Source organism: Vanessa atalanta, chromosome 16 (assembly GCF_905147765.1).
Source record: "Vanessa atalanta chromosome 16, ilVanAtal1.2, whole genome shotgun sequence".
NCBI classification, from domain to species: Eukaryota; Metazoa; Arthropoda; class Insecta; order Lepidoptera; family Nymphalidae; genus Vanessa; species Vanessa atalanta.
In genome coordinates this window covers 11,365,098-11,380,975 of record NC_061886.1, presented here as the reverse complement: position 1 = coordinate 11,380,975, position 15,878 = coordinate 11,365,098, and the positions used below count along the sequence as shown (strand labels likewise).

Below are 15,878 nucleotides of genomic sequence, written 5' to 3'. Positions count from 1 at the left end.
AATCTTTATCACATTATACAATTAAAAATACGAATAAACCTTAAAACGAGATGCTCGTCGTGCGGCGAGTTAACACCGAACTGCAGGCGTTGTAACGACTCGGGCACTGAAAAGCAATCACTTATGAATTATAAGTTAGACGTAGACACATATTTTAAAAATTCGAAAAACTGTTTTAGAATCTCAGAAGATTAAATAAATATTCTTGAGTATAAATTTACTCTATATAATATATTTTTTGTAGCTAATTCATGATTCATTTATTACGAATTATTATTTGAAGGTTTATACATCGTAGCAAGTTGTTTCTTTGTTATAATATAGGTAGCGTACAGGCAAACGGACCACTCGATGGTAAGTGCTCACTATCGACATTTCGTACCGAGCTATGGCTCTAATGAAAATAAACCTTTTCACTGAAAAAAAAAATAAACTACATCTCACATCACCAACGCACCGCCAACTTTGCGAGCTAATATTTATATCAATATATATGATATCCTTTGCGGCTGTAGCTGCAGTCGCTAACTCATCCTCCAAATCGGAACACAAAAACACTAAGCATTGGTGTCAGACGGTATGGTATCCGATGGGGAATGGGACATGGGATCTGCAGTCGACGAGTACCTGCGGGCGAGCACGACGGCTTCAGCGGGCGCGCGCGCAGCAGCGAGCGCCGCGCACTGCCGCCCGCTGCCTCGCGGCACGGCGTCGACGACACCGGCGTGCTGCGACAACACTCGCGTTACGGCGACGATACGAGAGACCACTAACGAACGCTCTGTGTGCTCGTGTGGATAATTGAATACAAGTGTAAGAATTCTATTTCGAGGACGATACTACATTATTCGTAACGAAAGCGTCGATATCGTGAGTCAAACGAGGCATCGTCCGATCGTCTCTCGTCATATGCTTTTAATATAAAAAAACTATATCATAAAAAATGAACACATAAAATAGAAGTTTATTTAATAATTAATCAAAATAGAAACATGCGTTCGGCGTTTCAAAGCGTTTTACCCGGGCTTGTGCGCGTCGGGCGCCCGCAGCAGCGCGCCCGCCGCCAGCGCGCGCGTGTGCTCGCGCCGCCGCACCAGGAACGCCATGCGCCGCGCCGCCACCACCGCCCACACCGCGCATCTGCAACGGGGCACTCGCTCGTTACGGCTCCACTCTCTTTGTCCGACGTGCACTCGGATTAAAAATATAAATAAAATAAACCCCTGGCAAAATGAAAATATATTTGCGCATTTTCTCACTTGAACCGGCGCAGGCCGCGACTGTGCGGCGAGGGCGTGGGCGGCAGACGCAGACGACGCTCCAGCTCGGCGTAGCCCGCCACCACGCGTTGCAGGTAGCGCTTCTGCCACACGAGCGCCTTGCGACAGCTCTCCAGGCGAATCCAGCGACCGTGCAAGTACCTGATCTGATAACAAAAAACAAAAACAATGAACATCACATCGAGTGGAATACACTTGTTTCATTTCGTTAGGAATTGTTTTATCGGCATAAACGATAAATCAAATTCAGACGTCAAACTATGGTTATTTCCATACAGAAAAAACTTATAAAGCCAAGATGCAAGCTGGCAGTTTCTTTTTCTTCCGTAGGTAAGATAAAAATTATCTTTACGTCAAAACAATATACTAAATATTAATTGAACAAAATTTTAATTTAATAGAATAATTAATTATTATAATTAGTCAGTCTGTGTTCAAGTCATATAAAGAAGTTTTTAGTGTCACTGCCCTTGTACATATTTTCAAAAATGGAATTGTCACTCGTGTCACAACGTCTGCTAATCAAAGTTGTCAGTTTTATGCTGCGTGACTTTTTATACATTTTATTTACACAAAACTTTTACTTAATAATGAAGATTTAAAATTTTACAAAACTCAGCGGATATGGAGCCTTTAAAGACTGAAACGAAATTACCCAGTATGGTGTAAGTCATTTATAAAATGAAGAGTTTAATAAATATCATAAATATGTGAAATTGTTTTCATATAATTTAACGTTGGGTTTATAAGGTTACCCATCAATGACTCTTTTTGTATTTTTTAAATCAACATTAAATGCTTCATGTACTTTTAATCATCGTAATCAATTAATAGTCATAAAACGGAGATGAATATGGAAAACTAAAACAGATGGGAAATTTGTGTTAAAATTATTCATATTTAAACCATTCTAAAACTAATATATTTTTAGACAATTATTAATTCATAGTTTTGTAACTTTTGTGTTCATTAAGCATGTGCGGGGACCACCCGTCCATCACTAAGACGGAGCTCAACCTAAAAGATAAGAAAGCGGTGGAAGCGAAGGAGAGAAAAATAGCAATGTCCTACGCTAGAATCTCGCCCACCGTAAGATCAATGAACTCTTCGTAGTTTTGTACGGTCCAAATGGTATATAACAATGAAGTATCGTTCGCCGGCCAGTCGTCTCGCACGGAGAAGCCCCTGGACTCGCGCTCGCCGTCCGCGCACGCGCTGCGCGCCGCGCGCCCGCCCGCGCGCTCGCTCGACGCCGTGTGCGCCGCGCTCGCCAACCGGGAGGCCGTGCAGGGTATGTCGCTATCTGAGCTGCTGCGCCTGCGCCTGCGCCTGCGCCCCAGTCTACAGCGATGTCGCGTCCTTCGGTATCGCATCGCCTCGTGAGCGGGCTGCGAGGAGTGTGGCGTATACGGGCTTGTGTGTTGCAGCGGCGCTGTGCAGTTTCCGCTGGCCGCCGTACCTGGTGGTGTCGTGGCTGCTGGTGCTGTGCGCGGCGCACACTCTGCACGCGCTGACGGCCGCGCTGGGCGCCGCTCTTCCCGCGCTCCGGTAACCGTGCCTGCTGGTCACCGCCTTCGCGCTCTTTTTTGTATTTCATTCGGTACAGTTCGAGTTAGAAAATTCACAACTTCATACTGAACCGGTGTCAGTATTCAGTCAAACCGATCGATCTTCATCGGTCGCCACTCTAGGTGTCATCTCCGTCGACCGCTCTATATTAACCCGAAGGTATCGCTCTAGCAAGCTGTGCCAGTACTTCCGCACGCTGACGGAGGAGAGCTGGCGGGCGGAGAGCACCCAGCGCGTGCGGCCAGTGCTGCTGGCGTGCGCGACTGTGCTGCTGTACACCGTGCTGTGCTGCGTGTCGGCGACGCACGCACTGCTGCGGTGGGCGGTGGAACCGCTGGCGGCGGAAGCGGACGAAGGGTCCAATTGTGGACAAATCGCCAAAGTCACCGATTACATCGATGACTTTGAAATGCAGAGTAAAGTCGAGAAACCGTAGCATTATACGTTCCGGTGTTTCGGTCACTAAATATGTTCTAGATAAAAATAGCGATATTGAATTTACAATTTTTGTATGAAATATTACTTTAAAATAATACAATAAAGTTGACTCTTTTGATATAAATTTTATTTCATGAGAAAGTTATATAAAAAAGATCGTATAGTAAGGAATACATAACTGGCAGTCGAAGGAGTACATTCAAAGAATATAAAAAGAGAGCTCTATAAAAACCAATATTTAAATAATAATTAAGAAAAACACAACAAAAACATCAAATACTTTAAGGTTAAGCGCTAAAAATTACGTAAACATACATCTTATATTACTTTTCCGTTGAATGAAATTAACTATTACATCAATCTGTACAAAAGCGCGAGTAAACTTACGGCCTGCTCCTTCTCGTCGCCGGTGAGGTTGTTCCTGGCGTCCAACTCGTCCCTGAGCTGCGCGAGCTGCTCCTGCAGGCGTTGCTTGTCAGCTCGCAGCTGCAGCAGCTCGGGGCTCTCCTCGGTGAGACAGCGACGAAGCGTTGCCATCTCACGCGCTAGTTCACTCTTTTCGTTTTCGATTTCCGTCTATGTTTGAATTAAAAATTTCGTTGGATCAATTGTACATAAAAGTTGTTTTTTATCCTTAACACATTTGAGACTATAATTTTTAGGGTTTGATTCGGAGTACAAATTGGATACAATTTAATGAGTATTTAGGAGTCCCGTAAATATTTCAAGGCATTTTGTTACTCATAAATATGGACGTCAAATATGATAATGAAATTAGAGAACTCACAAACGTATTCACACTGCGGTGTTTGGTCACCGCAGCCAGTTTCTTCTCCAATTGCGCAACGGTCGCGGTCTGCGAGTGGAGGATCTCCTTCGTCCGCACCAGCTCCACGCCGGTTTCGTGTTTCAATCTACGAATGTAAATTTTAGCATAAAGGGAGGAAATCGTGTTGGAATGAATAATAATAATAAGTAGGCTGGCAGCGCACCTGCGCAGCTCGGCGAGGCGCGCGTGCGCGTCGGCGGCGGCGCGCGCGGCGGCCTCGCGGTCGCGCTGCGCGTGCGCGCGCGCGGCGGCGGCGGCGCTCTGCAGCTCGTCGTTGCGGCGCCGCTCCAGCGACAGCTGGCTGCGCAGCAGGGACACCTCGCCCCGCAGCCGCGACGCCCGCTCCTCCTGGCGCGACACCACACGGTTATCATCCTGACTAGTCTCGACGCTTTTGATCGGTTCGGTACAGTATCACTGGTAAAAGCTAGCATTGTAATATCGCCTGAGGCGTATCGTCTCGGTTCCCATCGCTGGAGGAGATATTGGCGTTATAACGAATCGATAATATTTATTTCAGTGCTAATGTGTATGAACGGTTATTTCTTGTCTATCCGCTCGTTTGCCTTATTATAGCTTATTTATGGAAAATAGAATGGGTACTAAAATCTTATTACATCTATGAACTGATATTGGATTTTTCGTAAAGAGCAGAAAATTCTTACGTCCTGTTTTAGCTGGTCGGAGGGCTCCGCTTGCGGCTGAGCGCGCTCTAGTCGGTGCAGGCGTTGCAGCAGTTCCTGCTCTCTCTCCTGCACCTCTAGCTCGGATTTCATCGCGCCCTCCAATCGCCGCTTCAGCATCTCGATCATGCTCGAGTCTTGGTTCTGGGGAAAATGTCAAAGTTTTTAGGGTGACGCGAACTCTTACATCGAAGCAGTCACCGGCGCCGGTACTCACGTGCAGCGTGTCGGCCGTGTCCTTCTGCGCGTCGAGCAGCAGCGCGAGGCGCGCGGAGTTGTCCCGCTCGGCCTCCAGGCGCAGCTGCGCCGACTGGCTCTCCTGCGACAGCTTGTCGCGCACCCTGCGGCACACGTGACGTCAGAGGCGCTCCTGCGCGGCACCGCCGGGCGGTGTCGGGCAGCGGACGTACCTGTTGAGTTCGGCGATGAGCGCGTCCTTGTCCTGCAGGCGGCACTGCAAGTTGTTGACTTGCATCTCCAGCTTCTCGTTTTCATTGCGCAGCCTGTGCAGGCGCTCCGATGATGACGACTGGATCGAACTCGTTGAGCAACTGAACAGCGGGATAACATTACATTATGTAACATTACTCTTATATTGTACTCTTCTTCGATTCTTGCTTCTTTTTTTATTTATGGTTCTCGGACATCGTCATATGCTCCCGAAGACAAGATTTAACTAATCTCCACTCGAACTAGTAACGTAATTTTGAAATAGTAAAATTGTACATTATGGGTGTACATTTTTGACTATTATCCAATAAATAATAAAGGACAGAAATGCGACGACAGCCGAAACGCTAAGATTCTGGAGTGCCCATTAATAAAATAGAAATACTGTAAACTGCTTAGATCGGTCTAAGGGTGTTCACTCTTGGTACGTGCACTAAGTGTGTAAATTTGGAGACCATTGACGTCTGAGATAAAACGCATAATAATGTGGAGATATCTACAATAACATCAATACTATAATTGAAATTAAACACCATGTTTTATTTAGACTTTCAAAAACAAGAACGACGACAAGACAACACTGGAACTTACTTGGAAGTATTTAAAGCGAGTCGGGGGACGTCTTCGCGCTCATCGCTGCTTGCAGATAGTATCTGTAATAATATAGAAATATATCAAAATCTAATGCCAATTTAATACACGGCAGCAAATGTCGAGTTATGTGTGGCAACGTCAATCCCAAACATACACGATATATTATATCAGTTTACAGTAGGAACGATTCAATAGCGGTGAAATCTAGTTATGATACATTCGCAGCGCACCTGGTCCACGAGGCGCTCGTCCAGCGCGCGCGAGTAGTCGAGTTGGTCGCGCAGCGCGCGCTCCAGCTCCGCCGTGGGCGAGCGCGCCCGCCGGCTCCTGCGGACATGGGCGGGGGGACCTCAGCGCACGGTTCGACTGCGGTTAAACTATCGATCGCTTCGACGAGTGCGACTGTTTCTCACCTATCAAAAATGTCTCGCATGTTCCCGAGCTCCGCCTCGAGTTGCTGGCACCTCTCCGCCTTCTCCCGCAGCTTCTCTTTCAATTCGCTTACGTCAGATTCCTCGCGCAATCTAAAAAAAGTAACGAGTAGTCCTTGAAGATCGAAATCGTTTCATTTTTTTTTAAATATATACAAGTTGGTCGTTTCGTAAAATAATCGTTATATTGAACAATATCAATTACTAGTACAAAATATATCAACTCGTGTAAGTGAACCATAACTGACCTAGCTATGACCACCTCGAGCTGCTGACTGAGCTGCTGCTTCTCCGCCGTGAGCTGCTCCAGCTGCTGCTGCAAGGCATGAGAGCGACGCTGCAGCTCCGTGTTTTCCGTGTGTTCGTCGGACAGTTGCTTCGTGACTTGACTCATGTTCGTCCTTGCCTCTGTTAAGTCCAATTTCGCTTTTGCTAATTCGAAGGCCTATAAAACACGGTACGAGACGATAGGATTATATTATACAAACAACAAATATAAATAATTATAACCATTATATTATCATAAAATGAAAATATTTTTATTTGATTTTAAGGAAAATTATGATATTTTAGTTCAAATTACTACAAATGTATTTTTTTTTAATATTCTCGATTAACTATTCAATATAAAACTAGAAAAAATAGTAGTCAAACATGTTTTTTTAAATGGGTCTCTTGCTTTTTAGTTTTTCTTTAATTGTTCTTAAATTTATAGAGTAAAGCTCACCTTGTCATTTAGTTCCTTCTTATGAAAGTCTAGTTCATGCTGCAGTAACGTAATCTGCTTCTTTATCTTCACCAGCTGCTTCTTGTCGCTACTCGCTTGTCTGTCCGGCGATTTCTTCTCCTCGCTCTTGGTCCCCGGCGAGGGACTCCGGGATACCATCTTAAGTTGCTCCTTCAATGAGGCTATTTCGTTGTGATACGAATTTATATCCTCGTGAAGGATTTCTATTTCAGTTTCCTTGTCTTTGAGTTTGTCATTCAGTAATTTTAATTCTTCTATTCTCGATGTTAGGTCGTTGTTTAGAGAGTTCACCCTTTGCAACTCAGTCTCACTATTCTGTAGTTTCATCGAAGCGTTCTCTTGTTCTTTTTCAAGTTTGCTTAATTTTAATTTGAGGTCCTTATTATCGTAACTGAGTTGGTCGTTCTCTTCTATTACTTTAGCGATGTCGCTGTTCAAACTTTTGACTGAGTCCTGCAATTGGAATAGTTCATTAGATTTCTCTTCCAATGCTTCCTTTATGTTCTCCATTTCTTCGTTCTTGTCGTTGAGGCATCTCTGCAAGTCGTCCAATCGGTCCAGATGCTGATTTAGACTATCTATCTGTTGATTCTTTTCGGAAACTAATTGTTCCAATTTCTGTAACTCATTTATTTTTTCGCGCAATTGTTTGTTTTCTGTTTCATATTTGTCTATGTCCGCGTTCTTGGTCTGGAGCTCAGTTATTTTTGTTTCTAAGTCTGTTATTTTGTTTGTAAGATTCCTTTTCTCTTTTGCGAGCTCGAGAATCATATTCTCTCTTCGTAATATATCCTCTTTTAGTAAATGCAGATCATTTGCTTTTTCACCGGCCTCTTGTGTTAGTTCCGCAAGTCTTTGCTCGAGAAGTTTCTTATTTGAAGAGAAATTCTCTAGTTGGTTCTCGTAGAATTTTTTATCGTTCTCCATAGTCGCCATTGTATTTTCTAAAAGACCTTTTAATTCTTCTACTTCTTCCTTCAAGGCTGGAAACTCGCATAGCTGTTCTTCAGCATTCTTCAAATCAGACTTGCAAGCTTCCAATTCACGTCTTGATTTTTTTATTTCATGCTTTAATTGCGTTAGTATATCTGGGAAATTCTCTTGCTTGACATCTAACGAAATGCCTAGCTCTCGTAGAGATGTGAATTCATCTTCTTGTATTTTGTTATCGGTAGCTTCCAAGGAAAAGTTGATCTTTTTTGGTTCGACGCTGATGTTTTTACTGTCACTTATATCTCTGTTTGGATACATCGAGCAATTGTCGGGTATGTTTTGAGCAGTAGAGTGTTTAACACTATCACCCGATTTATCGATCATACCGAATAAGGTAGTCTCATTAGCGTTTCTTTTGTAGGCATCTTTCATTTGAGTCGATGTTAAATGTATTGGGAGAGAATCTGCTCGTGGTGTGAAATTTGTTGCATCAAAATGATCAACATAGTCCGCATTTAGTGAACTCATATAAGGTCGTTGAACTTCGGGCGGTAATGTCCTATTGAGATTCATTTTATCTTTGCTCTCAATTCCGTGTAAGCTCAGATTGTGAGCTTTCAGTTCCGCTCGCCGCATCTGCAGGTCTTGCTCGTCGAACTCCGATATGGAGACAATGTCGCTAAGCGTGCGAGCTGATGTCTTAGCTTCTATGATTTCGCTCCTTTGGTTCTGGTTCTGTTCATCTTCGAGTTTGAGCGCTGTGAATGAATCATAAAACGAATTAGTCTTGAGCCCCGTCTAGACAGATCTGTCGTGCTTACTGTAGTTAACCTAAATAGATGCAACAAAATTGGATACGATCCAAGCAAATACAAGCCGAATAAATATTGAAACTTACACAAATATAAAACAGCATTATAAGGATTTAAATATATCAAACTCTCTAATTCCACACACAAGTAGGACCCAAAATTTAACAACTATTTGACATACTTCAGTTTAATCGTCAAAATATTCTAATTATTTTAACACAAATCAACTATAAAATTCAAATGTGTCAATAATAATGCTACTTGCAAATACACACCCATAATGTCGTTGAACTGGTCCTCTTTTTCGGCCAGTGCTCTTTCGTACTCTTTGACTGTAGACTTCAGCTTGTCTTTGTCCATCTCCAGACTTGTCACGATACCTTCGAGTTGGGCGATTTTGGACTGAGCATTTAACAGTTCCCTCTCTAATATAACAACTTTATCATTTGGGTTACCTAAAATAACATTATAAGATATTTACAATTCTTGCAGGACGAACTAATCACATACCCAAATATCAAAAACAGTTTACATTAACGAATAAGATTGAATGAGAAATCAGTTAATAAAGAATTGTTGATCGGAAAATAATATTTTTTTAAGTTACAAATACAAATTTATTTTAATCTAAATTATTTTGAAATAAAAGATTTTTCCTCATTTATAAGTTTTAAAATATACGCACATGAATTTCCGTAGAGCGATTGTTGTTGGTCAACAAACTTCTCTCTCTCCCCCGAATTTTGTTTCAATCGCATCAGCTGTTTGTCTTTTGACTCCAATTCTTCCTTTAACCGTTGAACCTTCAATTATACATATATTATTATATAGGGCACTATAAACAGGGTTAAATGAAAACGTTACAAACGCAACCAAACCCGTAAAATATACTTATTTTATAAATAGGTCAAGGTTGCCAGTTATTGTTAAATTACAATACAAACAAAACTGCACTCTTTATATTTACTTAAATGATAATGAAATGTGATTTTGCAGAGTCACAATTATGCAATAAAATGTCACGCCAAGAAACGTTACTTATTTGAGGATTTGTCTTCGTACAAGAAATATTTGCCACTCTTGCAACTCTTGGCACCCGTTGTAAATCAGCTTAATGACGCGGGCCGTTGCAACATCCGTTCTTTGGGTTAATTTAAACTGAATAAGGTCCATTTTCGTTTATACAATTTGTGTTATTTTGTTTCAAATATGTAATTGCCATAAACGCAAATAATTTCTTTTATGAAAAAAAATAATTTATTTTATAAATTATTACACTAAAACAATCCTCAAATATTATGTTATGTATTTGGTTTTCAATTTATATAGAAGGACCAAGATGGTCCAGTATACATGCATCACGTGGATGTCCAGACTGCGAGGTTTTTATACGTTTAATACAGTACGAGGACGCCTGTGATCGGTCACAGGCGTCCTCGGACCGGCGGGGCACTCACCTCGGCGTGCGCGTCGTGCAGCTGCACGGACAGGTCGCTGGCGGCGGTGTGCGCCAGCGCCTCGGCGTCGTTGCGCTGCTGCTGCAGGCGCGCCGACAGCGACGAGATGCGCAGCGCCTGCTCCGACATGCGCGACTGCAGCACGTCCCGCTCCGCGCGCACCTCCTGCGACCGACCGCCGTTAGTTCGCCGATGACTTGTTACTCTAGCTGCTTATGCATTTTAAGCACTGCTTGCTTTTAAAATTTGCGATGACAACGAACATTAGAAACGAGACCAAGTTATGGTTTATGAGGGATATGTTCGAGAAGGTACTGAGTTTATGATTAATTATGCACTTCTTAATTGGGAGCACAAATATTTACACCTTTGTTTTGAAAACTACACTTTTAGTTCCGTGACTTAAGACTGTTAACGATTTATTATTTGACCCATATTTATATTGAGTAGCGTAACAAATTAAGTTTCGGTGCCAGCTTCGGAAAATCCGTTGTTTTCCCGCTCAGTTAGAGCAACAAGTCTTTAATCCGCTTGCTAGTAACCATCTCGGTTAGCCGGCGAGCTAAATATACCTCGTCCCAGTTTTCACAAGAAAAGTCCACTGAGATTATTAGATCAATGGTTCAAACACGATTTACAAGATTATTATTATTATGATAGCGTAATCATATGCGGTTTAGTGATTTATGAAATGTTTAATGTAAAGCATTTTTTGAAGACGTAATAAATTTAAACTTTTGGACGTGTGTGAACTCTCAATACTTTCAATAATCGTAAACTTTCTACATCTTGCAATTGTTTCTATTGAATCGTATGAGTGATATATGTTTAAATGTTTAACCTGTACTTTCAAAATAGATCTGCGATAGCGTGTTTGTTTTAACTCGTTAACAATAGCAAATTTGGGATTAGTCACCATATGTTTTGTGGCTATTTCCGTCTTTTAGCTGTTGAATAAACATAATACTTGCCAAGTGGAGAAATTACGCGATTCCTGTTGACTACAGTGGCAAAACACATGTGTGCATTCAATACAATAACAAGTCATACTTTAACAAGCCCACAATAGAGAATTGCAAGATTCTGTCACGATGCCGTGCTCTTTAAATGATCCAATATGTTTCTTTTATTGAGCAGATGTTGCCAATAAATGAAAGGTCAGCCAAGGTTAGAAAGTACTGAATAAAAATATGATCTTTGAGTTATGTTCATGTCCATGAAAACAAGTATCTGTATTCGTTCGTATTTTTATGATATTTTCGAAGATCACTCACTATTGAATAATTTTACATTGAAATACCCGTTTTTTTTAGATTTTAGTTCGTTAGAATCTTTGTCAGCCAAAGCAAAGTAAATTATTTAAATACGTAAATCGACACCAAAAGTTAGGTATTGTGTTTTTTTTTAGTTAATAAAATTATGAATGATAATGCCTAAACGCGGCGGTTCTTACGAGATAAATAAATTTCAAATTTGAATCATTTGAATAATTTCGTCATTATTCAATGTTTCAATAACGGAAATCGAAATTAAGACTTCTATCTATGACAAAGATCGGTATCGGTAAGGCCCACAGTTAACTGTCACGCCGTAAACCAAAAAAACTGCAATAACACATATCATATACTATGCATACAAAAGAATATATAGACAGAGGTGTGCAATATGCATGCGGTCTATAAACATTTACAAGGTAGATATTAATGTGATGTGATATTTTAGAAGTAAGAAGTGGCAAACGATCAGGAATCTCACCTGATGGAAAGTGACTACCACCGCCCATGGACATCTGCGACACCGGGGGGCTTAAAGGTGCGTTGCCGGCCTTTCAGGAATAAGTACGCTCTTTTTTTGAAGGTTCCCAAGTCGTATCGGTTCGGAAAAACCGCCGACGTAAGCTGGATCTACAGAGTGGTTGTGCGAGGCAGAAAATGTCTTAAAAATCGCGCTGTTGTGGATTTTCGGACATCTAGGTGGTGCGGGCGATATTTGGAATTTTGACGAGATGTCCGAAGGTGAAATTCAGCAGCCGGGATTAATCCGAACAATTCCTCGGAACATTCCCCGTAAAAAAATGTATTTCTTTTCAAATGCTGATGGTGGTGGTCATTTGATGGTCACTTTATTGCACTTGACTGTCTCATATTTAACGAAATTTCCATTCCGAAAGACTTGGAATAAGAGAGGACAAAGTTTAAGAACGATGTACATATGTATGTAAAAATACAGTTCATTTAACTTCCGAAGGAGATAAAGGCTTGTATGTGTATGCGTTATTATGTTTCATCCTGTTAGTCATTTATATATCTAACTAACGTCCGTCATTCGTTGTCCGTTTAAACTTTATTATAAACTAACCTAACTTATTGTACGTTAATAGCACTCTTTCAGACACCTTCACGGAGGTGCCAACGACGACTCAATAGCATGAAGGTATAGGAATGCATAGAATCGAGAATAATGAAATATCCATGTTATGTTTGTAAGTGAGCCGAGATGGCCCAGTGGTTAGAATTGAATTGAACTGAGTTTTCATGTGCTTAATTTGTGTTTATAATCAATCTCGTAGTCGGCGGTGAAGGAAAACATCGTGAGGAAACCTGCATGTGTCTAATTTCAACGAAATTCTGCCACATGTGTATTCCACCAACCTGCATTGGAGCAGCGTGGTGGAATGCTCCAAACCTTCTCCTCAAAGGGACAGGAGGCCTTAGCCCAGCAGTGTGAAATTTACAGGCTGCTAATGTAATGTAAATGTTTGTAAGTGACCCTGATCGTGTTAATTTTATTTAGACAAGATTTTCCGAGCACTTTTGTATCGTCATTTGATATTAAACTAAATGTAGTGGTACTGTTATAGATGGGCTATTCGCTAATGGCCTCCAACTCTTTTTTCTCTTTCTCGTTTGTTTATAATATCCTAGTAATTATGTATTTTGTAACGGAATTTTTATCCAAGTGTACAACGCAACAAAAGTGATCTCGTAAGCAAACTATGGCGTACGATTTACGTCGAAATTGTTGATACGATGCACTATTCTGTCTGAAGAGACATGGTACATATAAAGAGAGCTTAAAAAGATAGTGGGGTGCAATAACCGAGGGGTGCGTTGATATGATTTCTAAAATTAGATGTAGAAAAATAACATAGACAAGTTTAGTTATATTTATTATTATTATGCGAGTACTTACATGAGTACTTTTATTTATTTTATTCAATAATTCTTATGGGTCTGGTTCACAAAAAGGTCGAAGAGGAAGAGGTTTTATGTTCTCGTCTATATATCAATAACTGAGAAAACTGAGAACGTCACAGGCGAAGGGACGAGAGTAGATATAACTACGGAACGTTTTACAATTTAATGTATTCCCTATTTATTTCTATTTGAATATGATTTATTTAAACTTATAGATACATTTTTTCATTCATGTTTACTGTCACCAGAAATGCTCCCGAGACGACTATTTATACGGTAACGTTGACAAACAAATATACACTAGAACTTTGTACTCTTACTAATGTTGTAGTTTATTATTGTGTCAGATTATAATATGTATATATTTTTTAATATTAGAATAATGCTTATTCCGGAAAATGTGACTATATACAATATACAGTCGATGAATTCGCGTTTAAATAAGAGAAATCACATTATAAAGATGAATGACTTAAATTCGAATGTTCCAAATATATTGTGCGTCGGATAATGTAACAAAAACTATAAATATTAGCACGAATTTTCGTTTCGGAGAATCACATCATCACGGAAGTGTTTCTAACGTCGAGATCGTTAACACTAACATTTTTCTATTTTATAGTTTCAAAGATGACAAGATATTTTATTTTAATTTAGCAGTTCAACCTTCAATCGGAAAATTCGCGTGTACAAGGTCGCGTGTGAAACGTTATGGTGAGAACGATTGATGCATATTTAAAATCGCGAATCGTAAAAAAAAAATTAGAATATTTTTGAGGTTTATATTAAATCTAAACTCACCGTCAAATCCGGCAGGCCCATTGTGAAGTATTTCCTAAACTGAGACCACAAAAACATCACACACACATTCGTGCCTGTGGTCACCGACAACTAGGCCTACATCACGCCCACACTAATCACAGCTCGTTAAGAGAAATGGTTACATCGTGAATATTTCGTTATGCGATGGAATGGATGTCGGGTGGCGCGGTGGAGAAATGGAGATCTTTCTATATTCGAATGGTAATAACCTTCTTGCAGCAAAACACGCTTTGGAACATCTGAGCCGACTGAAGCGCCGCGCGCTACAGCTGGGCGGCGCGGGGACACCGACGTGGGAACGCTCGACCGTTTGATGCGGTATTCGTGGAGCTAGCCGCTCCATACATAAAAAAAACCTAAACAAATCTTTGCTATTATATTCGATGAAGTAATAAGTAATTACTTTAATGTACTCTTATAGTCCAAAAGTTTAAGGCTTATTACAAATTATATCTTCCGTGCGTGTCAAAAATAAACCAGAATTTTCGAATGTTTATATCAATGAAAACATAAATAACGGTTTCCGTATTTCAATGTTTACGAATCCAATTCTTACATAAAATCCTACTAAAATAGATTGGTTTTTCTCGGTATTGTTTAAAAAACACTTTGCGATCGATGTAACGCTTTCTCTAGAAATACGACAATAAATAACATACCCTATCCATAAATTTTCGTTCCGAACGACAATAATGTATATTTAGCTCGCATACACGTGTGCGAGTACGAAAGTGTGCGTGTTATGATGACATGTAGGGCTGATGATGTTTTCGGCGCAAGCGCACGCTCTTCCCGCTTTGTTGCTTGTATATAGGTTACTGCTGTTTTACGATGTCGTTAATGATAAAGCAGTTAATGTTTTAATTAATCTGTTTTGACAGTTGCATTTGAAAACATAAAAAAAAAAAATCGTTCACGAGATTCCTCAACAGCAGATGTAAATTTAATATTTGAGTTCTTATATAATGACTTTCGCTTTTCAACGTTATGACTTGCACTTGTATATTGTTAAGCGCACCAGCCCTGAGCTCCCAGACCAATGAAGTACGTAATAAAAACTAGTGCGCGAGAGAGTTAATGCATTAGGGTCGCTTTAAAATGCTCCAAATGATACGAGCAGAGAACCGGGAGTGATTCACGAGCATGACGAGTCGTTATCAAGATCATGAGCATCAAAACTATTATTTAATTTTAGATTTTTTCAGTGAGTCGAAGCGTGATGTTAATTGTAGAGTCAATCTAAAGCAAAAAAAAAATTCTTAAGCTGGTAACTAGTAAAACCTGATATTAGCGTTTTCAAACAAACATAATCTTCAGAAATATAATATTAGTATTGATAACGATTTTTTCTCGGTAGGGCTTAGTGCAAGCCCGTCTGGGATACCTCACATATTCTACCGCGAAACAGCAATACTTATTGTTATGTTTCGGTTCAAAGGTGGATTGAGCCAGTGTAAATAACAGGCACAAAGAACAATACATTTTAGTTCCCAATGTTGGTGGCGCGTTGGTGATATGAGGAATGATTATTTTTTCTTATAGTACCAATATGCATGTTCGCCAATATGACATAAAAATGATACAAAGCAAAACTCGAAGTACTAGTCCTTCTCACCAAGTTCAAACACCGTCTCA

At 40.6% G+C, this 15,878-nt stretch overlaps 2 protein-coding genes across 2 annotated transcripts in view; one reads left to right on the top strand and one right to left on the bottom strand.

Annotated features, from left to right (window-relative positions):
* Positions 1-15,878, bottom strand: part of LOC125069957 (golgin subfamily A member 4-like) — a 52,598-nt gene that overhangs the window by 2,296 nt on the left and 34,424 nt on the right. The window contains exons 19-36 of the mRNA XM_047679588.1: positions 10,225-10,389; positions 9,453-9,570; positions 9,043-9,222; positions 7,002-8,713; positions 6,523-6,719; positions 6,257-6,367; positions 6,074-6,170; positions 5,841-5,902; positions 5,210-5,350; positions 5,017-5,140; positions 4,782-4,943; positions 4,280-4,464; positions 4,075-4,201; positions 3,675-3,863; positions 1,379-1,426; positions 1,021-1,055; positions 628-728; positions 40-106 (exon numbers count right to left, since the gene is read on the bottom strand). Of these exons, the coding sequence (XP_047535544.1) occupies positions 40-106; positions 628-728; positions 1,021-1,055; positions 1,379-1,426; positions 3,675-3,863; positions 4,075-4,201; positions 4,280-4,464; positions 4,782-4,943; positions 5,017-5,140; positions 5,210-5,350; positions 5,841-5,902; positions 6,074-6,170; positions 6,257-6,367; positions 6,523-6,719; positions 7,002-8,713; positions 9,043-9,222; positions 9,453-9,570; positions 10,225-10,389 (3,821 nt within the window). The remainder of the gene's footprint in view (positions 1-39; positions 107-627; positions 729-1,020; positions 1,056-1,378; positions 1,427-3,674; positions 3,864-4,074; positions 4,202-4,279; positions 4,465-4,781; positions 4,944-5,016; positions 5,141-5,209; positions 5,351-5,840; positions 5,903-6,073; positions 6,171-6,256; positions 6,368-6,522; positions 6,720-7,001; positions 8,714-9,042; positions 9,223-9,452; positions 9,571-10,224; positions 10,390-15,878) is intronic.
* LOC125069959 lies at positions 1,797-3,375 on the top strand. The gene is made up of 5 exons (XM_047679591.1): positions 1,797-1,945; positions 2,255-2,369; positions 2,445-2,571; positions 2,708-2,828; positions 3,021-3,375. Exons 1-5 carry the CDS (start codon positions 1,905-1,907, stop codon positions 3,283-3,285), a joined length of 669 nt encoding a protein of 222 aa, XP_047535547.1. The 5' UTR covers positions 1,797-1,904; the 3' UTR covers positions 3,286-3,375.